We start from the raw sequence: 26,204 nt of genomic DNA on the forward strand, positions 1-26,204 counted from the left end.
TGAAAAATACTGAATATTTCTCCCTCGGGGTTTTTACACATGCCTTTAAGCATTTCTGATCTCAAGAACGAGGTCAGGTTATTTTCCCACCCTTCCTACACCTTGTTTGTTTGAAAAATGTAGCTAATCTAATATCTCTAGATTTGGTTTGTTTGAAAGTATTAAAATTTTAAGGGAATCATCTCATGTGGAAGCTGAAAGAGAGGTTGAAATAGGGTGAAACACTAACCAGTAATTTTCTTTTTCGAAGCCAAAATGTCAATCTCAACAGATAAACCGACAATCGAAACTCATTTTGGACAATGATATCTGTCCTTATTTGTATTTAGGATTTCTGTGGTGGGATCGCAAGGGTAGGATCATGGAAGGAGCAAGAGCTGTTGTAGTCAGATAAACCAGGGATTTGAATCATCACTTTAGCACCTAGTAGCCATGTGACCTTTAGCACATTTTGAGGCTAGGTTCCAAATCTGTTAAAAAACAACAAAAAAAGACATAATTCCTAACCTTATCTACCATGCCATGCCACATGTAAAGTACTGAGCTCTCTGCCTGCTAAGCAAACATCCACTCTGCCCCCACTCCAGACTAATAGACCAGAAAAATCTGTCCTCTTTAGCAAGCCACAGTCTTAAATTGTTGCTGATTTTTAAAAGTTGCTTTTTGGTGGAGAACAATAAGCAATAAGTGATACCACCAGAAAGCAGTTCCTAAATTTCCTTCTTTTCTGTCAAACAGTACCCTGCCCTACATTTGGCATTTCTTTCTTTAACAGAAATTCATGTAGACTAACCATAGAAAAGATCTTTTCACTTCTATAGTTGGACATCCAAAAGTACCATACCTGACTATCAGTTGCTTAGGTTTTTGCTGTTTCAATCTGAAACTTTTTGGCAGAAGGGCATTCTCTGGGTGGGACTTTACGGACCCACTCCTGTTGTATTCCATTTGCATTTACGGGTCATCACTTTATGCAGAGCTCAAAGCCCTGCTTCATTATCTCCTAAATTCTGTGGTCTTGGACAAGTTATTCTTTGTACTTTGGTTTCTTCAACTGCAAAATAGAAATGGAAATAACTAATGAGTAGGATTATTCAGAGAACTCAGTGGGTTGTATGGAAAGGACTTAGAATAGTGATTTGAACAGAGACAACAGTCAATTTTATTCTTTTGTTTGTTTACATTTTGGATGCAGGGGGTACATGTGCTTGTTTGTTACATGAGTATATTGCATATTGGTGGGGATTGGGCTTCTAGTGTATCCATTACCCAAATAGTGAATATTGTACCAGGTTGGTATTTTTTCAACCCTCACCCCAACCCTCCTCACTTTTGGAGTCCCCAGTGTTTATTATTTCCATCTTTATGTCCATATGTACCCATTGTTTAGCTCCTATTTATAAGTGAGAACATGTGGTATTTGGTTTTCTGTTTCTGAGTTTGTTCACTTAGGATAGTGGCCTCCAGCACCATCTATGTTGCTACAAAGAGCAGGATTTCCTTCTTTTTTATGGTTGCATAGTATTCTATTCTATGTATGTTTATATCATATAAAATATACACACACACACAATACCATATTTTATCTAGTCAACCATTGATGAACACATAGGTTGTTTGCTATTATGACTAATGCTGTGATGAACATACAAGTACACGTGTCTTTTTGATATGATAATTTCTTTACCTTTGGGTGGATACCCAGTAGTGGGATTGCTGCGTCAAATGGTAGTTCTATTTTTAGTTCTTTGAGAAATCTCCATGCTGTTTTCCATAGAGGTTGAACTAATTTACATTCCCACCAGCAATATATATGTGTGACCTTTTCTCCATATCCATGTGAACATTGACAACAACAAATAAACGTTAGTTGTAGTTGCGGTTGCTATTATTATTGGGACAAATGTAGGCAGCTAACAAGAGTTGGTGTCATGGAAAGAGCTAGTGTGCACAGCACAGGATTCAAACTCGCAGTCTTCCCAAGTCAAAAGAGTCACTGCTAAAAATGTTATCCCCTTTCATAAAAGTCATTTTTAGTCTCATTTAGTTTTAATGTAATGTTCTATTTGGGGTTTCTGAATATGACAGTGAAAAGTGAGAAAGACTTCTATGAAGTATTACTGTTATTTCTACAGGCAGGTCCAATTGCATTTGGACCTTGACTCCAAAATTAATCACTGACTTCAAGTTGACACACTCATGAGGGAGTAAACAGCAAAAAAATTATAAAAAGTTGGATTTATTTACTATCAGTTTTTAAATGAATATTTTGAACAGCAGTATACAAGGTTTGAGAATATAAACCTGTCTCCTGCGAGCATCTAAGTTGCCCACAATTACCTGATTGTTTTGTCACTTTGATGGTACCTTCTATTTTTGGTGAGCACTTTGCTTGTTTTTAGATAGGTTTTAAACATAAACATCCTAAACACCCCCAAATTTTCTGAAGCCAAAAGATACACATTAAGTTGTGACAGGAGAGCTAATACAGATTTGTAGGAGGTTGTGAAAGGAGTTCTAAATGCAAAATATTAAGAAGGATCACTCTTTTTGGAGTGCATCCTTTCACCTCCTAATCTTTTAAGCAAACTGATCAGTACTAAATGAAAAGCTGTGGTGGGATGAATTGCTTCGGAATAGAAAAAGCACTTTAAATGATTAGGCTTCCTACACACCTTAAAATAAATTTACTCTGAAATTCCCATTAGATCCCATGGAATTCACAGGGCAATATGGTCTCCTTGTTTTGTTTAACAGTTATACATTCCCAAGGGTGTTAACGACTCACTGTGCTGGAGTTGAGCTCTAATATTCTTCTCTGAGGCTTTATCACTTACCTAGTCTGTTGATTAACTCTGTATGACAATATTCCAATTGAGTAGGCTGTATTATAAGCATCTCAATAATAATACCATAAATTCTAAGCAGAGAAAGAGAGGGTGCACTGATAAATGTAAGTGAGTGCACTGAATTTCTGAAATGTATTCTGTCATTCTGCACTTTGAGTTCCACAGTTTAAACACCCAAATGTTCTTTCTGTACATTTATCAATGTATAATTCTTTACATTTGGGATGCTTTTCATAAACATTGGTCCATTTTGTAGGAAATTGAAGAAATCATTCTAATTCCACATTTTGGACACTTTATAATTAACCTGAAATTTTTTCATCTGGTTTAAATATTCTGCCAACTCCTCTTGCACCTTACTTCCTGGTCAATTCCCATATAAATTTCTGCAGCTGCAAACCGCCAGGCTGCTATTGATTGTATGTCTCCTTGCTAAAGGTTACTAACTTCATCAACAGTAGTGCTATAAATTACATCTGTTAAGATTCTCTTATTCCTTGCTGCTAGGTCACAACGTACCTTCGGTTTCTGGCTGCTTAATGTTGTTGACATTCATTTTGTCCATCATTCTACAAAGACTATAGAACTGAATTATTGTTGGATACTATTACCAAGTTGACACACTTTCAGCTTCTGGATCATGAGCTGAAACCAAAAATCTGACGTCTTTGGCAACAAAACCCACAGTGTATTATCTTTGGTCCAAAAAGGCTTTCAAATAATGAAAGCATAACTACAGCTGTTGAATCTTATTCCAAGTTTCTTTCTGCCTTCCTTCACCCATGCACCCATGACATTCGGATGCATAGACTTGGAATAACATTCTTAGTTTTTATTCAGAAGAAAAAAAATAGAGTTGTTAGAGATCTGTGTAAGCAAAAATTAAACGAAGCATCATGGCATTAATGTGAGAGGATTATATAGATAGATTCGTAGATCTCAATTCATATGCTACAAGCTTTTCACAGGTTTGCCACCTAATTGGGAACAGTCTGTGCAGTTTTCTTTTTGTACCTCTGAGGTTATTCACTGTCATGACAACTGTCACTAATTATGTTTGTCTGAGCTGGTCATGAAGCATGGTGGTGGTGGGGCTGAAACTAGGAGTAGGAAAGGAGAGACAGCATAACACAAATCTGAAAAGAAAAATTGAAAAGATGCGTGACATGAAAGATGTGTGGGTGGAAGTCTGTAGTATCTTTTCCCTAAAAGGGTGTAAATATTCACACATTATTAACTTTATTGAAGTATAATTTACATGAGACAAAATCAATGTACCTATTTTAAGTGTCCAGTTTAAGTTTTGATATATGCATACATATGTATAATGATCACCAAAATCAAGACACATAAAATTCCCAATTCACTAAAATATTATCCTCTGTTTCTGCCCAGGCAACCTCCCACCCTAACCCCAGCTGCCATGATATTTTCTATCAATAAAGACTAGATTTACCTGTTTCAGATCTTCAAACAAATTGAGTCATGTGATGTGTACTTTTTGGGGATTGGGCACTTTTACTCAGCAAAATATTTTCGAAATTCATTCATATTGTGTTCAACAAGTGTTCATACATAAGTAGGCAAGCAGTCTGTGTAGCAGACATATGTTTTTTATTTTTCTTGGACTGATACCTAGAAAAGGGGTTGATGAGTTATATGATAAGCATGTCTTTAACTTTATAAGAAACTACCAAATTTTGTTCTAAGACGTTTATACTATTTCACACTCTCACTACCCATGTATGACATTTCCAGTACTCCTAAATCCTCTCCAAATCTTGGTAATATCTGCCTTTTTACATTTTAGCTATTTTAGTAGGTGTGTAGTGGTATCTCATTGTGGTTTAAAATTGCATTTCTATGGTGACTATGATGTTGATTATCTTTTAGTGTTTACTGACCCTTACATTCTTCTGTGAAGTATATGTTCAAATCTTTTCTCCTCTTAAAAATTTGGTTGTCTTTTTATTATTGAATTATAAAAGTTCTTCTTATAGTCCAGATACAACTCTATGATGTGCATTGTGAATATTTTCTTTCAATCTTTGACTTGACTTATTTTTTAATGGGCTTTGTCAGTAGCAAAAGTTTTTGCTTTTAAGGAAATCTATCAATTTGGTCTTTTTTGGTTAGTACTTTTTATAGTCTAAGAAATCCATTATGGCCAGGTCATAAAATTTTATCATTTTAGGTTTTACATTTAGTTCCACGATCTGTGTCTAGTTTACTTTTTGTGTGTGGTAAGGGGTAGGAACCAAAGTTAGTCTTTTTCAATACAGTCTGATTGTTACAGCACTAATAGTTGAAAAGACTATACTTTCCTCTCTGTTCTATTCAGGCTCACTGACCTTTTTCTTCTGCAATATCAAATTGTTATTGCAACTATCTAGTGAATTTTTTCACTTCAGATATTTTTCTGCTTTAGAAGTTTCACTAGGTTCTTTTTTACAGTTCCCATTTCTCTCATTGCATTTATGTTTTTATACACGTTTGAAAGTCCTTGTCCACTAATTTTATCATCTCTCTCATTTCTGGGTCTCTTTCTGTTGATGCATTTTTCTCCTGGTTATGGAAAGGACATTTTTTCTTAATTTCTTGTGTGTCTAGTAATTTTTTGTTGCATGTTGCTGAACATTGTGTTACAGTGTTGATTGTCTGGATTTAGTTTTGCTCCTTTTAAGAGCATTGTGCTTTGTTCTAGCAAGCATTTAAATTTCATGTAGATTAGCTTAATCTTTTTGAGATTTCTAAAAAGTTTTATTAGAACAAGTATGGAGTACAGTAGCCGCCCCCCGCACCCGCCCCCCCGCCCCTTGGGGAATACTTTCCAAGACCCCCTATGGATGCCTGAAACTGAGGACAGTACCCCCTGAACCTGATTGCTATTGATTGGAATGCCTTTCTGTTCATGTCTTGCACCCACAAATGTAACTCATTTTCCATCTTAACTAAGCACTTTGCATTAACCGTGGTGGTAACTTTTGCAGTATGAGGTGCGACAGCAAAACTAGCAAATATCATTTTCCTTCTTCACAATTCCAAGGATAGAAGATGTGTTCTTACTGTAGATCTCAGCTGCCTCATCATATGACTTTTTTTTCCTTATTAAGTCAATAACTTTCACATTTTTACTAAAGGAAGTACTTTGTGGCTTCTCTTTGGCTTATCCAAGTTGCCAGCATTGCTATTCTTGCATGTGGGGGCTGTTATTAAACGAAACAAGGGTTACTTGTGTATAAGCACTGTGATACTGCCACAGTCATTCTGATAACCTAAGTGACCAATGGGAGGGTAGCATATTCTGGACAAAGGGATGATTCATGTTCTGGGTGGGACAGAGTGGGATGGCTTAAAATTTCATTATGCTACTCAGAACAGTGTACAATTTAAAATTTATGAATTGCTTATTTCTCAGATTTTCCATTGAATATTTTTGGACTGAAGTTGACTGTGGGTAACTGAAGCTCCAGGAAGTAAGACTGTGGATAACGGGGAGCTACTGTAGTTTTTATTGTAGGGACAATTTTGCTTTACTACTGAGGCATGAATATTTTGGGGTCTTTACTAAAATGATGCATAAATTCAATAGTGTGTCTCACTTTGGCTGGAACTTGAATATATTTCAGTTCAGGAGGAGATCTGGTAGTTGTTCAGTTGATAGTTCTTCAGTAATTGTCTTTCCAAGTACTGTTCTTTCACTTGTGGAGTCTTACCCTACATAGTTTCATAATCAGCCAAAAACTCAAGAACATCCTTTGCATATTCTTTTATTTTTATTTTTATTTTTGAGACAGAGTCTCACTTTGTCACTCAGGCTGGAAATGCAATGGTGCAATCTTCGCTCACTGTGACTTCTGCCACCTGGGTTCAAGTGATTCTTGTGCCTCAGCCTCTGAGTAGCTGGGATTACGGGTGCCTGCCACCATGCCTGACTAATTTTTTTTTTTTTTTTTTTTGAGATGGAATTTTGCTGTGTCTCTCAGGCTGAAGTGTAGTGGCACGGTCTTGGCTCACTGCAACCTCCACCTTCCGGGTTCAAGCGATTCTCCTGCCTCAGCCTCCTGAGTAGCTAGAATTACAGGCACGCACCACCACGCCCAGCTAATATTTGTATTTTTAGTAGAGAAAGGGTTTCACCATGTTGGTCAGGCTGGTCTCGAATTCCTGATCTTGTGATCCGCCCGCTTCGGGCTCCCGAAGTGCTGGGATTACAGGCAGGAGCCACCGCACCCGACCCCCTTGTGCATATTTCTTGAGCTCTTTCCCTACATAGCTCCTTCCTTCCCCATATTCTGCCCTACAAATTCCAGTCATTTCAGCTTTCCCAATATTGATCCCTGTCTCCTCTACTTGGTGAGACCCCGTGTTTCACCTGGGTTTTCCTTTCCAGGGTAGCAGTTTGGACAGTATCTCCAGGCAAAAAATCAGGGCAATTATAGGCATCACCTCATTTCCTTCCTTTTTCTCAGGGATCATAGTTTTGTGCTGCCTATTGTCCAAAAACTGTGGCTTCATATATTCTATCCAGTTCTCTAATTGTTTATGATAGATGGTCTCTTTAATGGCAGTCAGCCCATTATGGTCAGAAGCAGAAAAAGTATATTTTTTAAAAGTGCAAGTAAGGCAATTATTTTACCATAAACAGGAATAAAGGGCCCTCAGTTAAATGGTATGGTCACTTGAATTGTGACTTAGTTCCTTTGAAAGCACTAATGAAAGTCGGGTTTTAAGATACGTGCCATAAGTACTGACAAAGAGGCCTATTTCTCAAATAGCAATTGCTTGTGTCCTACCATTGTGGTTTGTGCTACATCTGTGTAGAACTTGCATTGTAATTTACTTAAAATATTTTCTTTAAGTTGACTTCCTTGTACCTTAAATTTATGTGAAAAGTAAACTATAGTATGATTACAAATGAAATTGAGAAACGAATTCTGTTTTTATAATGTACATTAAACTAAGCAAATGACTCTTTACAGAGGGGGAAAAGAGAGTCCCTGGACTACCGAAGTCATCCCATATCACTTAGTACTTTTCTATACCTGGTTATACTCAAACAGATCACATAGGCACTGAAGGAAGATGTGAGATGGGTGATGGAGTTGAAAAAGGAATGGACATTTTTCATTTATCATTTCTGATAGAAACATACAATTTTAAAACTAGAATAAGCTTAGAAAACATCTGTCTAACTGACTCATCTCACAGATGAGAAAACAATCTTACAGATGGACTAGCTGCTTTCCAAAGTCTCACCACTGGTTAATTAATTCAACAGGTACTTACCAACAGATACTAAGTGCTGGACACTCTTTTAGGAGCTGGGAATACAGCAGTAAATGAAGCACACAAAATCCTTATTTTCTTAGAGTTTACATTCTAGCGATGAGTAGAACCCCTTTCCTTGGGTCTGTGTTCAGTTGTGTATTATTCTAATAGGCTACAGACTACAAAGGACAGCACCTGAACACTTTAATAACTGTCCCCATCTTGTCCTTCAACACCTTTAGGAATCAAGTTCTTCTCTATGTAAAATCAGCCCGATTTTATAATTATCCCAGTCTAACCTACCTGGAATATACCAACTCACTTCATATTTCCTAATGGAGCTACATCCCGTGCTTTTAAGCTTTATCCCCCCCAAAAAATTGATCATTTTTACAAGAAAGTGTCCACGACCAATTACATCATTTAGAATTTTCTTGAGTGTAGTTGGCCTCTGGTTGCAACACATTATCAGCCTGTAGACAGGGTCTCTTGGCTTCTTATCTCATGTAGCTTTAGGATCGTGTTGCTACCCTATTTTGATCTCTCTTGGTGTATCACTTACCCAAGTGTTTGTGCTGTTTATCTGTACAAGCTCCTATATCCCAGTCCTGTCTGCATTTAGATCTGGAAACTCTTAACCAACCAAGCCCCTTCTGGTCTGAGGGAAAGAAGACTCTACTTTGACATTCCAATCTTGAAAGCCGACTCTGTTCCTGACAGCTTCGATGTTTTTCACAGGCATAACCACCCCCAGAGAGGCAGAAAAGGTAGGATGGAAGAAATCATCAGAAATGAGTTTGGGCACGCAGTTGACTCCTTTTTGTCTTTAGATCAGTGGAATTAGTGAACACTGCTATGAACTCATGGAATTTTCAGTCTTCAGAATTCCCAGACGTCTTCTAGTTGTCTTTGAAGAATTCTTACTTTACAATGTGTGTTTTTCCTTAGAAAAGGAGAAAAACAGTGCGTCTTGTTAGTGGGATAGCTAAAATTTGAGGATAACTCCCTTTATTATGGGATTGCTATGTCTCAGGCACGATGTTATGCACTTTGTCATTTTCACCTTCACAACAATCCAGTGATATATGAATTATATGTGACCTCATGCTACAAATAAGGAAGTAGAATCTTGGAGAGGCCACTTAGTTTCACTAACATCAAATAACCAGTATGTGATTGGGTCAAAATCCGGTTCCATTTGCTACCAGTGAAAGCCTTCTACAATACAGCTCATCAATATCAGTGTTGGGGTAAAAATTATAAATATAAAAATATGTGTAAAACATTAAGTGTAGGGTTTTTCCTCATACCGTCATCTGTAGCTGAACAAACTGAGTCAGAATCTGAAATTTGTCTCAAAATCACTAAAGTGGTGATCTGAATTAGAATCCTAGTCTTTCAAATTTTGTTCCAAGCTTCTTTTCAACACAGCATTTTAATTCCAGGAAAAAAAAAAAAACGATTCAAATTGAATTGGCTGGAATTGTTTGGTTAAAACCCGGTGTTTTTACAGTTAAAACCTAGAAGATTTTTTTAAATGCCAGTATTATAACTCTGCTCTTAAATCCTCTAAATTCAACAAATATTTGCTCAAATATTGAGTGACATTCAAATATTTGAATGTCTCTTATTGATTGTATTATGTTTTTTATTGCTACCTGGATATCCCAAATAAACTGTTCTATTGCCAGACCAAAATAAAAGATAAAATATATTTTTTCAAATTCAAAGAAGTTGTCTTTGGTCTGTCTAGACTATCCATTATCCTGAAAGATGTGTAGATGTTTAATAGGTGAGAATAAAGTAGAAAATGCCTTTTTCCTGAAAGTATTGTGTTGGGATGTGCCATTTGAAAGAAAAAAATCAGTTTAAGGAGCCACATAATCATTAAACAATCTTGTTTCAGTCACTATCACTGCAAATGCAATTAGGGCCAATTCTCCTGAGTCTTTGCTAATGGGAGGAGGGTGTAACATGCATGGTTGACAGGCTCAGATAATCTGAGTAACTGGTTTTCAACATTTCCCCCTACTAAACCTATTTACCAGAGTTGCTAGCAAGTAATGGAAACTGCCGATTCTCGTTTCCTTCCTCTCCTTCCCACACCCGGTGCCCCAACCCAGTCACCCTTTGATGGAGATGTTAGTGAGCAGTGAATTGGCCAAAAAGCTGTGGGAGGAAGAAGAAAGAAGGAAAGTCGATCAATCTTCAAATAAATAAAAGCTATTTTTATGTGATGCTTCTGCAATGGAAGGTCCTGCCACATTTAGAATATGGTCTGGGTTAATATTCTTATCATACATACTTGTACAATAAAGCCACCTCAATAGTTTTATTAAATTCATATAGGTAAGCAAAATAGCAATTCATTTTCTTTGTTCAAAAATATTAAAAGTTACAGATACGGTTGAAGTTTCTTTTGACATTTACCCTCAATCTCTCAGACCTGCCTCCTTACTCAAAAGGAGCCGCATCACTCTGATATCTACTTATTATTATACAAAATGTCCAGCTTTTTATCCAGGTTTTTTCTATGAATTTACATAGAAATTTAGTCACAGAAAATAAGCATGTTCTTGTGTTTTTACAGTAATAATAGCCTACCTACATAGTTTAGCTATGTGGGGTGACACTGTTACGCATTGCCCAAATCATCCTTCAGTAAAGTACTCATTGCCTCATCAGGGGGCACTTCCAGCAGACTGTCTGCATCTCTCAGCCCCTTCTTGGACCACCTCTGCTGCAATAGCCCCCTCACCCTCATGTTCACCCCTGCAGAGACAGGCAATAGTCAGTGACTGATCCAGTTCCATTTGGTACCAATGTACTAGCTCCCATGCAAGCTCATTGTAAGACTTTAAATGTCTTGTCATGTTGGCCAAAACTGGGGCAACTCAGAAAGATCCTCCTAGCCTCAGAGCTGCCTGTGGGGTGGCTGAGGTTGCTGTGGAGCCCACATCATAACTCAGCTTCTCCCTTTGCCCGCTCCTGCATTTTTAGATGCTGATGCCAAGAATTTTCCTAACGAACTTCCAGAACAGTAACTTCCATCTCATAGTCTGCTTCCCAGGAAACCATCCTATGACATGTCACTTGCTTAGCTTTTCACAGAATATGTCCTGGAAGCCCCATTTGTTAGTAAGCATAGTCCTATCTCATTATTTTAATCTTGCATTTGTGTCAGAACTGAGATGTTGTTCATCAAAGCCCTGGTTCCCTATGTCCCTGAACCCGCATCTAGACTACGTCATGATTAACTATGACTAAATTAGTGTGTTCTAGCCAATGGACTGTGGACAGAAGTGATATATGGCACTCCCAGGCCCAATCTGTTGAAACTTCATGAAATTTTCCACATCCTTTCTCATCCTCCAGGTGCTAACTAGATGCAAAGGATCTAGCAGAAGTTTCCAAGGTCCTAGGAATAGCAGAGCCACAGAAAGCTGAGTCACTGAATCACCACATTGAAGGCTACCCGTGAACCTCCACCTCAAATTGTTAACCTGTTGAAATATGTAGAGGCATTTCTTACAGGAATTAGCCTCTCCTACTTAAAAGCGAGAGAACTCTTTGGCTGTTTCCAGTCTCTCACTATTATAAAACACATTGTTCTGAGTATTTTGTATACGTCTCCTTGGGTGCAAGTGTTTCTCTGGTGTAAATAGTAGTAAAAACAGAAGTGGACTTGCTAGGTCTTGAAATACACAAGCTTTAAAATTCAATCAATATTTTTGTACAATTTCCCAAAGTGGTTATACCAATTTGTATTCCTTCTAGGAGTGCATGGAAATATCTTTCTCATAGCTTTCAAATGTGGGACTATGCCAGGGACTCTACTAAGTATTTTACCTGCCTTTAAAATATTTGAGCCTCAAAGTAACTCTGAAGTGTACATTTCTATTACTTAGCTCTGCTTTTCAGATGAGAAAACTGAGGTCAGTAATTTACAGCTGAAAGAGCTAAGGTCTAAACCTAAGGTTGTCTGACTCCAGATTTAGAGCTAGATTTCTTTTCTCTTACATTATATTGCTTATATACAATTCTCATTCAAAGAAGCTGTCAGGCAAATTATTTAATTAAATGTTATACTTCACTGGGGAGAATTAAGGACTGTAGTAGTCTTTGTGTATGGGGATTAATTGGTCATGAGGAGGTATCATTCATAAATGTCAAGGGTTTATTTTCATGGGTCAGACAGTATGCAGGAAGGTTAAGCCTTCCATCTCAGCTTTGAAAAAAAAAGTATAAATGTATATAGATGTATAAGTCATTTAAAAGGCTTTTCTAAACAATAAGTAAAACAAAAGCTAATAAAATCTGCATTCTGGGTGGCTGCTTGCAAAGTGGCTATAATTACTTGGCCAAATCACATCTTGCTCAGTGTTCCTCCCTGAACTTCCTTTGTCCTCGAATTGAACATAATGCAGAGGAGGTCTGTGTGGGTCTGGGACAAGATGGAATTTGGACCAGCTGTTTTCAAAGGTTACATTAGAAACTCAAAGGCTAAAGGGGGTTACTGTGAAAATTGCCTTCTAAAGTGGGAATCTCCCCATCGTATCACGTGCCTGTACCAAGAACTATGGCAGGGGTGAAACTGGAAACACACAAATCTTCACAAGATGAACAAAATGTTAGGTCTTATAGACAAGGCACAGGGGCACATTTGACTTCCCAAATTCCTTCCATTTTTGTGGCTTTTGAGGTTACAGTAGAATTCAAGTCTCTCTGGTTTCATGTTCATCTAGTTTTGACAAAATATGACTTCCTGTGTCAGTGAAAGAAGGTTTTGATTTACAAAAAAAAAAAATGAGGCAATTAGATGAAATAGTTTCACTAACTGTAAATGAATCAAAGTTAGATTTTTCTTAAAATATGCAGGGGTCAAAAATCTGGGCATGAAACAAGCAATGGACAAATTTGGGATTTCCTTGGGTCTTACTATGTTGAAAATCCCTGAGTTCCTATAAATACCAAATTTGTTAAGGGGCAAGAAGGCGGAGCAGAAAAAGACAAAAAGGGCTAATTGGGTATATATAATTGCTGGGCAGAAAGCTTAAATTTGGTCTCTTAGGCAAATGTGTCCCTCTAATGCTGTTATCCTCTTTCTTTAATGACATACATTCATTCATTTAGCCAACATCTATTGTGCTTACTACACGTCAGGCACAGTTAGACACTTGTTCTACATCAGGGGGTGAAATAAACATAGACTTATAGTCTTTGAGTGGACAGAAGATGAAATATATAAGTCAATACAACTATTCCTAGTTAAGTATTTGCAAACTGAGACAGTTGCTATGAAAAAAGTAATTGGGGTACATCAATGAAGAATGAAAGGAGAGACCTATGTAGATAAAGTCCTCAAGGGAGACGTGTCTGCAGAGGCACAGTTTGAATGGAGACAGATGCAGAATGAGTCAGGGGTGAAATTTCTCAGGCTGGGAGGATGCTCACATGAAGACTCTAGGACAGGGAAGAGCTTGGGGTAACTGGAGGCTAGAACATACTGGGACAGTGGCTCAAGCAGGAGATGGAGAGGGAAGCAGGGGCCAAGGAGTTCCAGAGAGTGGAATGATCCTGGAGAGTCTTAATAAGAGAGATGACACAGTCAAATTCACATTTTAAAAATATCACTCCAGCTGCAGTGCTCACACTGTATTCAAAGGAAAAGATGGTTGAGAAAGTATGATGGAGGTAGGGAATTGACATAATGGGTGACTGCAATAGTTGAAGTACTGCAAGGCAGAGAAGCAAAAGTGAGATGTATTTATGTATCTGTTCCTTTGTCATTGGATGTACTCATTTGGACCTCTGTCAAAGCTGCCATGAAAGTGAAATACTATATGAATCTGACTGTATAGCATGAATCCCATTAAGCTTTCTCAGGAAAGTATACTCAGGTAAGCTGGAAGGCCATTACTTTGGCTTCAAGCTCTGACGATTGTCAGAGACAGAGTATACAAAGTGCCTTGATCTGTGATTATAGCAATGTGCAGAACTTCTGAGATTTTGCAAGTGTTCCCATGTGACATGTGGTGCATGAGGTTGCCATGGCAGTGAGCTCCTCCAGCAAGGATATTAGGAGGTATACTTGCCTGAGTCTCTTTTCCGTTTCCTTGACATAAGATTGAATGGAGAAGGCAGAGAGTAACAAGTGTAATGAGATTCTGATTTTTCTATGCTTATGCTCATGAAATATCTGAAAAGAAAGGAAGGCACGACATCTATTTTTTTCAAATGGCAGTGTGTGGGGGCTTAGGAGCTGTTCATTTCAAAGCTCCAGTGGAGATTTTTGACTGGCTTTTACCTATCCCACTGTTTGTGGATATGCTCCATCACAAGCAGATGTTTTAAAAGCTGTAGTGAGCCAAACTTGGTTTTATTTTAGTATTTGTCCACCAAAGATGTCCACGAAATATCTAATGTTTATTTGTGAACTGTTTTGGAGAAAGTACGGAATTGGAAGCCCTGCACAATAGAATTGCCAGGCACTGGTTGAACATATATTTGAGATCTGTGGCCATGAATTTAAAGTGATGCCAATCAGCAGTTTTGCTTTTAAATAGGTACAATGTCTTCTAAGGCAAATAATATCTTCAATAGGAAATTGATTTATTGTCTATGGTATCTGTGGTTTGAGGTTTTCTTTTATTGAGTGATAAATATTTTTTGAGCATCTATTTTGAGCCAAACACTGTATGGACAAAACAAGCTAAGGGGAGCAGAATGAGGAAATAAAAAGGACAGAAGACAGAACTTAGGGATAAAAAATAACTCAGGAAAAGGAACTTAAAAATCCCCTTGGCGTTCACTTCTCAGTCTTTCATTTTCCATCTGCATCACCTTAGATGAGTCACTTAATCTATGCTTTTGTTGATCACTTTAAATTTGAAGACTTAACTAAACTACAGAGTCTTTAGTGGCCTTTAAGGGAAAGATGTAATCAAAATGCTAGGCATGACACATATATTATATTTCACGTATCTCTGAAACAGATAATCTCCAAAGATCTTGGTATCATTTAATAGGTAGTCACAGCAAATAACTTTGATAAAGTTCTCCCTAGAGGTTGAGAAATTGGTGGGGTTTTTTGTTTCCAAAAGAAAAAAAAAAGAAATTGCTGTTTGGTGGGCTTATTTGCTCTGAATTTTTGCTGTCTCACCTAGAAAATGAGCATATAAACTTGGGAACTTGAGAGAGCGAGAAAGGGAGAGAAAGAAAGAAGAGAGAGACAGTGTGTGTCTCTGTGTGTGTGTGTGTGTGTGTGTGTGTGAGATGTTGAGTTAAATGTGGGCATTGTTAGCCATTTGTCTTTTTTTACACCAAAATTAAAAAGCACTTAGAACACAGGAATCAAAGCCCGACCTCACTGGCTTTTACCTTCTGAGTTCCCATGCTGACATAATCCCAAATGCTAATTTAGTCAAGTATGGCTAATCCTCTAGAAGCCTCAGCAGTCAGCCACGTAATTCAGTGCCACTTTACAGAACTCTCAATTTAATTTTTCAGATTTGTCAAGGAGAAGGATAAAAGTGTGTTCACCCTATAAAGTAGAAACCACACTGAAGGACCTGCAATAATGTAGCACTTCCTATCATCCGTGATGACGCACCAGCCTTTCCAACTCCATTATCTAGAGCTGTGGTTCTCGATCAGAGGCAACTTTGTCTCTCAGGGGACATACACAATGTCTAGACATATTTTGATTTCCATGATTGGGAGGTAGAGGTAGGTAGAAGCCAGGGATGCTGCTAAACCTCCAAAAATGCACAGGATAGTCTCTCACAACAAAATTCTCTGAACCAAAATGTCAATGGTGATAGTGCTAAAGTTGAGAAACTCATGTCTGAATTGCCCCTTAACCCCATGATCAAATATGTCTGTTTCTTGGGATTGTAAGCATGCTAAAAGAAAAAGCTGGCTGGGTGCGGTGGCTCATGCCTGTAATCCCAGCACTTTGGGCGGCTGAAGCTGGTGGATCGCTTAATCTCAGGAGTTCAAGACCAGCCTGGGCAACATGGTAAAACCCTGTCTCTATTAAAAATACAAAAAATTAGGCCTGGTGGCATGCACCTGTGGTCCTAGCTACTTGGGAGGCTGAGGCAGGAGGATTTCTTGAGTGGGGGAGGCAGAGGTTGTGGTGAGCCAAGATCACACCACTACACTCCAACCTGGGCAATAGAGAGAGACTCTGTCCCCTCCCCTCCCCCAAAAAAAACTAAAAAATTAATTTAGATTTTAACAGGTATACCAATAGCTTTCTAAAGCAAAGTGCTTTCTAGTTTGTAAAATCAAATGTAAAACATGGTCCATTTACAATACAAATGATATCTTTTATACATATAAGATATTTTACAGTATGCAAAAACGGAGTCACATATCAGGTCAACCTGTAAATTTGTTGTGACTCCATCACATTGAAATTTCTACTGCTTTTTTTATCTTTTATTTTGAGATGAGGTCTTGCTTTGTCGCCCAGGCTGGAGTGCAATGGTGCGATCTTGGCTCACTGCAACCTCTACCTCTTGAGTTTAAGCAATTCTCCTGCCTCAGCCTCCTGAGAAGCTGGGATTACAGGCATACATCACCATGCCTGGTGAATTTTGTGTTTTTAGTAGAGATAGGGTTTCACCATGTCGGCCAGGCTGGTCTCAAATTCCTGACCTCAAGCAATTCATCCACCTCAGCCTCCCAAAGTGCTGGGATTACAGGTGTGAGCCACCACTCCTGCTTCTACTGCATTTTTGATTTATGTTATCAGTAATAATTGGAAAGGTTTTAGGATATTTTAAGGTAGCCATATATTATTTTGTATACCTTGAGAAATTACATCTATTTTCTCAACAAAAATCTTTCCTTGGGAAGTGACTTCTTTTGCTACTAGCAATTTTTAAACATTGCTGTTGTCATGGTAATATCTAATTATTATTACAAGTAAATTCTCCAGATCTAAATTTGTGAACATGCAAGACATTCTCCAAGAAAGAAAAATCAGTGGTAAAAGGTCTTAGCCCATCTTTCTTTTGTTGCATGGTTGCATTCAGGTCATTTAATTCTACCCATGACATCAAGAATGCCTATTTTTATGAAAAGCTGGTTTTACAGCAGGAAAATTGGCTCACCTCTCAGTTACGATGCCTAATGATTCATGGTTGTTAGATAACTCTTTCAGAACACAGCAGATTTCATTCACTGATGGAGTTTGCATTCCACAGCATCTCTTAGGATCTTTACGGGGGTCATGGATTTAGATCTTTCCTTGTGTTTGAACTCCAAGATGTTCAGTCCTACTTTCTGCAGTCACTGAGGGCAACTGTAGAACTGGCAAATAAGCAACAGTGTGAATTGAGGCAAGGTGGTGCTACCTATGAAAAGAACCAGGGGCCACAGAGGGTCTTAGCTCTTAGTAATAAAGGCAGAGACTGCCCCTAAGAAGGGAAAGAAGCACATGCCATAGAGAAATGTGGCTATAATAGGGGTAACCAAAATGTAAATAGAATGGCTTAAACTTTCTTTTTTTTTTTTTAATTATACCGTAAGTTTTAGGTTTGTTACATATGTATACATGCGTCATGTTGGTGTGCTGCACCCGTTAACTCGTCATTTACATTAGGTGTATCTCCTAATGCTATCCCTGTCCCCTCCCCCCACCCCATGACAGGCCCCAGTGTGTGATGTTCCCCACCCTGTGTCCAAGTGTTCTCATTGTTCAATTCCCACCTATGAGTGAGAACATGCAGTGTTTCGTTTGCTGTCCTTGTGATAGTTTGCTCAGAGTGATGGTTTCCAGCTTCATCCATGTCCCTACAAAGGACATAAACTCATCATTTTTTATGGCTGCATAGTACTCCATGGTGTATATGTGCCACATTTTCTTAATCCAGTCTATCACTGATGGACATTTGGGTTGCTTCCAAGTCTTTGCTATTGTGAATAGTGTCGCAACAAACATACGTGTGCATGTGTCTTTATAGCAGTATGATTTATAATCCTTTGGGTATATACTCAGTAATGGGATGGTTGGGTCAAATGGTATTTCTCATTCTAGATCCTTGAGGAATCGCCACACTGTCTTCCACAATGGTTGAACTAGTTTACAGTCCCACCAACAGTGTAAAAGTGTTCCCATTTCTCCACATCCTCTCCAGCACCTATTGTTTCCTGACTTTTTAATGATCACCAGAAGGGCTTAAACTTTCTAAAATCACATAGGCGTATTCTCTGAGTCTCTTCTTGGATAGCCAAGGTTTCCTGACCTCAGGGGTGTCTCAGTGAGGGCTGCTAGAAAATTCTTTCCTGCACACAATTCACCCAAGTTCCTGATTCTTTTATTTAGATGTGTACCTAAGGGCAAGTTTTTGGTCACCGTAAGGCAGATCAGATTTTAACAAACTGATCCTGTGCATCTGCTACATTCTTTATTTCCCGAGTTCTGCAGATACCATTCATCAAACTAAAGTGCAGAGAAAACACTGAACTAGGAATACATTGTGAGATGGATCCCCAGTTCAGAAACTTAAAAATGTGGGGGAAAAAAGTTTGTTTTATGATAAGGTACTTGTGGACTACTGGAAACAATTACATTAAGGATATAGCTTTAAATTCGACTACCTTGGGTTTAAATCCTGGCTCTGCCATGGATGGATGAACTTGAATAAGTTATTTAACCTCCCTATGCTTCATATTTCTCATCTTTAAATCAGGATGATAGGAACTCCTTCCCAGTTTTTTTAAGAGACTCAAAATAATGTTCATCAAGCATGAATATTCTCATCATTGTTCTAAGATCTAGGCTAGAGATTCAAAATATGACAGTTGTCAATACACAGAAACTAGGTACAGGAGTAAACATGGTGATTAAGAATTTGGAATTTGATACCTGGGTTTCAATTTCAGCTCCGCTATTTCCTGGCTGTGTGACCTTAGGCTTACTTAACCTCTAAAGGCCTCAGTTTCCTTATTGGTAATGACAATATCACTGACCTCCAAGAGTTTTAAAAATCTTTAAATTAATTAATGTAAGCATTAAATTAACTTATATAAATGAGTTTAATATTTAGTGTATGATAATAAAATTGTTTAAGCATAATTTTAAACAATTTTTCTTACAAAATAAAAAAAGTTACGGTGGAACAATATATACAAAATTTACTATTTAACCATTTTTAAGTGTACAGTTCAGTGGCATAGTACATTTGCATAGTTATACAACCATCACCACTATCTATCTCCAGAATTCTTACATTATCCCAAACTGAAACTCTGTGCCCTTTAGTAATAACTCTCCCTTTCCCCTTCCCCCAATCCCAGCTCCTGGTAACCACTTTCTGTCTCTATGAATTTGCCTACTAAGTACCACCTTTAAGTGGAATCCTGCAATATTAGTTTTTTTGTGACTGGCTTATTTCCCTTGGCATAATATTTCCAAGGTTCTTCCATTCTGTAGCATGTGTACAATTTCATTTAAGGCTGAATAATACTCCATTGGATGAATATACCATATTTTGTATATCCATTCACTTGTTGACGGACATTTGGGTTGTCTCCACCTTTCGGCTATTGTGAATGGGCTGCTATGAACATTGATGTATACTATCTTTACTAAAGTACAGCAACAGGGAGTGTGAGAGAGAGGGAGCCCCAACATTGAATGGGCAGGCAAAGGAAGATGCTGTTTTAGAAAAATGAGAGTCTTTGAAGGCTTTTAAGTAGAGGTAGGGTTTGATCACATTCACAGGAGGTTTGTAAAACTTGTCAAGGGTCCGATTGAGGACAGTGGCATTGGTCTCAGGGAAGAGTGAATATATATGTACACTGAAGAAGTATCACAAAAAGAGATCATACAAGCAAGCAAGACCATAAATCAGAACTTCACAGCCCCTTTGAGAAGGATTTCAAATTCCATGCTAAGCCTGTTACATCACAACTTTAATCTTCATTGCTGCCCGAAGAAGTATCATCTCTACTTAGCAGATGAGGGAGCAGCATCATTCTATAACTTCAACAATTTCCAATAACTAGCAAGTGGTCAAACTGACATTTTATCCCAAGCCTGCCTCCTCCTAAAGCCAGGGTTCAAAAAGTAATGTGTTCAGTGCCAGTCCTGAATGAAACAAGAACTCATTTCACATTCAGCAAAGACTCTTCTGAAGCCTTGTCTCTGGCCTGATTCTCTCTCAGTGATTTCTGCCCTTAAGGCATTTCCAGAATCAAAGGGAGCCCTTTGAGTGTCTAATGAACTTGACACATTTATATTCATATATTTTTAGTTTGCCAAGGGGACCTGAACAACAGCTCAGCATCTGATTTCCCTGATCTTTTCTTTACTAAATTTTCAAGTTATGCTCTATGGATCACAGCACAGTAAAAGCCATACAAAGAGTAGATCAGAGGCTGGGAATTTTCATGATCATCACCCCCTCAGTACGAGTTTCTATAAAACAAGGTAATTCAGGAAAGAAAATCACTTCTAATTCATTATTTGCCCTTCAAAAATATGGATGTTTATAAATCAGGCATGTGGCACAATTGTGACACATACCATATAATTTACCACTTGCAAGTCAGTCCCTAAAATTGCATTTCCTCCTGGGAAATTTCACTCATTCACTCATGACCAGTGAGAGACACATGAGTAGCCTACACCCTGCCTTTATTTCCTTCTAGAATACTTGACACATGACAGATTTGTTGGTGACTCCTCAATAATTAAGGTGTTACAACAAGTTGAAAAGCCATTTCAAGGGATGCAATAGGTAAAAATAATTTTCTTTCTATAAAATGGTTATGATGCCAGGTATAATTCTTTAATGTGAAATGTGACTGTTTTTGCATATTATAAAATACTTTCTACGTATAAAAGATATCATTTGTATTGTAAATGGACCATGTTTTACATTTGATTTTACAAAGTAGATAGCACTTTGCTTTAGAAAGCTATTGGTGTACCCTGTTAAAATCTAAATTAATTTTTTAGCTCTTTTTTTTTTTTTTTTTTTTTTTTTTTTTTTTTTTTTGAGACAGTCTCTATTGCCCAGGCTGGAGTGTAGTGGCGTGATCTCAGCTCACCACAACCTCTGCCTCCCAGACTCAAGAAATCCTCCTGCCTTAGCCTCCCAAGTAGCTAGGACCACAGGTGCATGCCACCAGGCCTAGCTAATTTTTTGTATTTTTAACAGAGATGGGATTTTGTCACGTTTCCAAGGCTGGTCTTGAACTCCTGGGATCAAGCGATCCACCCGCTTCAGCCTCCCAAAGTGCTGGGATTACAGGCATGAGCCACCGCACCCAGCCAGCTTTTTCTTTTAGCATGCTTACAATCCCAAGAAACAGACATATTTGATCATGAGGTTAAGGCGCAATTCAGACATGGGTTTCTCAACTTTAGCACTATCACCGTTGACATTTTGGTTCAGAGAATTTTGTTGTGAGAGACTATCCTGTGCGTTTTCGGATGTTTAGCAGCATCCCTGGCTTCTATCTACCTCTACCTCCCAATCATGGAAATCAAAATGTGTCTAGACATTGTGTATGTCCCCTGAGAGACAAAGTTGCCTCTGATCGAGAACCACAGCTCTAGATAATGGAGTTGGAAAGGCTGTTGCGTCATCACGGATGATAGGAAGTTCTACGTTATTGCAGGTCCTTCAGTGTGGTTTCTACTTGGAAAGAAGAGGTATGAGCTTCTCTTTACAGAGAGACTTGAATTACTCTAATCAAATATTCATATTACAAAAACCCCGCAAAATGCAAGTTTCTAAATAAATATCAAGAATTTAGGTGGCATTCAGTGAATGATTCCAGGAGGAGCACAGTGTTTCTTTAATTAAAAGCAAGCAAAAATGATAACTAATTAAATGTCATGATGCAACAGGGAACTGTGGGAAAGAAAGAGCTCTGTAGGAAACTGTACCAGAGAATTCAAATCTGAATTTGAGGACAGAGGCCTCCATGGAAAGTTAAGGGCAACTTCCACTACTGGAGAGCCAGGTTCAAACAATACCAAATAGTAAAACACTAGCAAAAATGCATCCACAGAATGGGAGCTTTAGCGTCCTTTTAAAGGGAAGGAAACCACAGTAAATTTAATTGCCAACATATGTTGCTATTATTAAAAATAATAATAACTAGCAATGCATGAGTGTCTCCTCTGTGCCAGGGAGTTTGCTAAGCACTTTACTGAACACTGTCTGACTGAATTATTCTTGTGTGGAGGGCACTAGCCAAGCACACAAAATCCATTTTTTTCTTCAAGAAATTGATAGTTTGCATTTCTAAAAAAGCATTGAATGAGTCTCAGAGGAAAACTTGGAATGTTGCTGAATCGGTATTGCTTTTATCTTATATTATGTAACGGGAAAGAGTAGGCAGCACCACAATTTTTTCGTTATTCAAAAGCTATGAAGCTTTGGCCCTAGCCACTAGGTCTCCATTGCCGTTCCTTGTTCAAATAGCGGCCATAAGGTAATTCCATGAGGAGGCACAAATTAAGGCATATAAGTTTAAGTGAGATTGGACACAGGTCTCCCTCCTATCGTGAACTTGCTCTGAACCACTTGACTTGAACATCTCCTGTCCATCCTGGGTGCACTGCCCGTTGCAAATCTCCCTTGTTGTTTTGATCTGAACTTTGTGTCCGATTCCATCTCATCACTCCCCGGGATATTTCTACCCAGGTTGAAAACACACATCCCACTTCCAGGCATCTGCTTCATGTTTCCTGGATGGCCCAGTAATGTGTTTATTTAGCTCACTTCTAGTTAGGCTATAGATTTTGCCAATGGCTTTTTAAACACTGGCCTCAGAATGTTTGTTTTTTTAAGTTTTTGTCTTATCTCACTTCCTCTCAAAAGGCCTCACTTTTCACAGCTTGGCTGAAGCCTGAATAAGCAGCTCTTCTGTGAGCCCTGCCTAGATATCTTGCCAAAATGTGGGGCTAAACTATGTGCAGTTTGAAAATCATAACCATTCTGCATTGTAGTATTTCATCAAATGGCCAAGAGAACAATCCAAGATCGTGGACAAGAGTACAGTAAACTGCCTTAGCAGGGATCTGTCTCCCCCACACCCCCATCTTACAAGTGCATAGCTGTGTGGAGTGTGCTGATTCTCAAATGCATGGGAAGCACCTGGGGAACTTGTTGAACTGCAAATTCCCACTCTACATCCTCAGAGATTCAGACTCAAAACAGCTGCCGGGGGTGGGGGGTGGGGTGTTGCACGGAGCGGGGCTGGAACTCTGTCTTTTTAACAAACACTCCCCTCATCATTTTGATGAAGTCGTTTGTAGATGTGAACATGAAGAAAACCCCAGTAAACTGGTTAAAATTGGACGCTTGAATGTCTCAGATCTGGCTTTGATTCCTAGCTAGGCCACTGCCTAGTTGAGTAAAACTTCTGAACTCCAGTTTCTCTCAAAAGTTGGTGAAATGAAAACATTTGTGAGAATTCAATGGGCTTGACACAATGTGAACATTTAATAAGTGGTAGGTTTTATTTTTAAATCATTGCTTTCTAAAGAAACACAAAAGAAAGGACCATAGCTACAAACTTATTAGTAGTCTTCTATGAGGAGAAATTGGTCTTCAGTTTGTAAATCTAAAGGCAAAATTTGAATGAAAGCATGAGGGATAGAAAGCAAATATCTAGCTCTGTTATTCTGATGATATACAGCACATACTTGGAGAGTGTGAAACCCTCTCCAGCCCCATCTCCACTCAGTATCCTTTTGGAGGTATCTTGATTTCCTTTCCTCAGGGAAGTGGCCTTCCTGACTCCTACATTAAATACACAGTGCCAGTTCCTTCTTCCTGATGCCTTCATTATGTGTTATTGTTAATTACTAGTTGATGTCTGTCTTCCTGCTAGTCTGAGCTCCACCAAAGGATGGGGTCTTGTTGCCTATACGTAGCCTTATTTCCAAGGTTCATAGTATGAGACTGATACATTTTGTGAGAACAAATAATTGTAAGAATTTTTTTTTTTTTTTTTTTTTTTTGAGACGGAGTCTCGCTCTGTCACCCAGGCTGGAGTGCAGTGGCGCAATCTCGGCTCACTGCAAGCTCCGCCTCCCAGGTTCACGCCATTCTCCTGCCTCAGCCTCTCCGAGTAGCTGGGACTACAGGCGCCCGCCACCACGCCCGGCTAATTTTTTTGTATTTTTTAGTAGAGACAGGGTTTCACCGTGGTCTCGATCTCCTGACCTCGTGATCCGCCCGCCTCGGCCTCCCAAAGTGCTGGGATTACAAGCGTGAGCCACCGCGCCCGGCCAAGAATTTTTTTTTAATTCAGCTATGGAATGGAAAGTCTTGGGAGATACCGCCTTACCTGTCACAGCCGATCCATTCAAAGGGACCACTTGGATATCTTGCCAAGGAAATCAGTGAATGTAATGACTCTTAAGTTTTTTTTCCCAACTGGCCAAATTATTTTCTGGAGCACCTAAAGGAAATCTTGGGTAGTTTCTTGAAGAAGGACAAAGTCCTAATGAAGAGCTCTGTTTTGCAATTTGCATGGAGCTAGACAAATTGCACAAGGAAACACCAGATGACAACATCAATTTTAATTAGGTCTCAGTGAAACACCTGAAGGTACTATTTAAATGATGTACTGCTTCAGCCCACAGGACCTCCAAACGGTGAAAGGGAGAATGAATGGGGTAGGGACAGAATGATTTTATTTATCAATCTAGTCCCAGCTCTGCTGTATTCAAATGTTTTTTTCTTTATTTGTATGGAGAAATTTTAACTTGGCATTAATATCCCCACAGAGGAAAGGTGATTCGCCAGCTGAAAGAATTAAGCATTCTACCAGACCTAGTCTCAAAAGTTGGAGAAACTGCAAAAATCACACATTATTTCAAGTCTGGAAAAGCTGAGCTAATATTTTTTTTCTCCATTGTCTTTCCTTTTCTGCTTCTGGCCCCAAACAGCCCCTTTTAGATCCTTTTAAATGTGTTTCTTGGGGGAAAAAGATACTTTCCAAGTTGAAGTAGAAACAGAAAATAAATGCAAAATTGTATTTCTTTTGGCCTGTAGACTTCATATGAATTCTGCTCAGATGGCTGGAGTTTCCATTACTGCAAAATAAAGGGCTACCTGGAAGCTTAGAAAAAGTGAGATTAAGAGGCTACGTGATTCTTAGCCCTATGTTCTTAATCAATTTAGTTCTTATTACAACTTAACTGGACTTCATCAACAGAACAATCCCTGTTACTGAATATTTATATTCCATTTTCAAAGAAAATCAGCAAAGTAACAAGAAATCACAGTTATATGTAAAGCGAGTATACATGTCTAAAATATATCTTCATTTATTTGGCAAAGTCACGGAGATGCCATCTTAAAAAGAATTCTGCACGTTCCTCTATTCATTTACTTGAGACTATTTGTTTTCTTTCTTCTGAGAAAAGAAAAATACGCCGAAAACGAAGACAAACTATTTCCTGGCGAAGTGCTAACTGCTCCAGCAACAGACTGCCTCTGAGTTCCGGGAAGTCATTTTGCAAAGGCTTTGGACTCAGGTGGATGAAAGCCCCTGAATAGCCCATTAGTAGTTTCAGCTTTATCAGGCCGATCGCTTGCCATAAGTAAAAGAAAAAAGCCAGTGTAGGGACAACCATATCATCAGGTGGGAGAGGATCAAAACCCATTCCGTATCACACATTCAGTGAAGCATGGGTGCAGCAGTGAGAGATTACTGTAGCAGTTTGCAAAGTGTATTCCTCAGGTGATATTCTGTGGTCAAAAAGCTTTGGCCCGATAATTCTTTGCTATTTCTACTTGTGGAAAGTCACAATGTGTTTTTGTCAGTTGCAGGCCCTAGGACTTCCTGAAGTGACATATACCTTTTAAAAAACTTGGTTTTCCCCAAATTCATCTGACTCCTCTTTATTTTATAGCACACCTATTAACAGTAACTGGCCTTCCATTGAAAAATAGTACCTTGACCTATAAGTCCCTCTCCAACTCCCACCCCCTGGTCCTTGTTTTTTTTTTTTTGGACTTTATTTAATGGGAGGATGACCTATGGTAGTTCTAATGCTTCGTAGTTCTTTATATGTCCTTTTACATGGAAAAGGATAAT

At 38.5% G+C, this 26,204-nt stretch overlaps 1 protein-coding gene across 1 annotated transcript in view; it reads right to left on the bottom strand.

The window, feature by feature from the left end:
• Positions 1-286: 286 nt before the first annotated feature.
• LOC129471017 (uncharacterized) overlaps positions 287-26,204 on the bottom strand; it is a 344,636-nt gene continuing 318,718 nt past the window's right edge. The window contains exons 5-9 of the mRNA XM_055259174.2: positions 8,683-9,063; positions 4,306-4,484; positions 1,688-1,827; positions 845-1,054; positions 287-470 (exon numbers count right to left, since the gene is read on the bottom strand). Of these exons, the coding sequence (XP_055115149.2) occupies positions 9,000-9,063 (64 nt within the window). The 3' untranslated portion in view covers positions 287-470; positions 845-1,054; positions 1,688-1,827; positions 4,306-4,484; positions 8,683-8,999. The remainder of the gene's footprint in view (positions 471-844; positions 1,055-1,687; positions 1,828-4,305; positions 4,485-8,682; positions 9,064-26,204) is intronic.

The sequence above is a fragment of the Symphalangus syndactylus genome, chromosome 21, assembly GCF_028878055.3.
Source record: "Symphalangus syndactylus isolate Jambi chromosome 21, NHGRI_mSymSyn1-v2.1_pri, whole genome shotgun sequence".
Lineage (NCBI taxonomy): Eukaryota > Metazoa > Chordata > Mammalia > Primates > Hylobatidae > Symphalangus > Symphalangus syndactylus.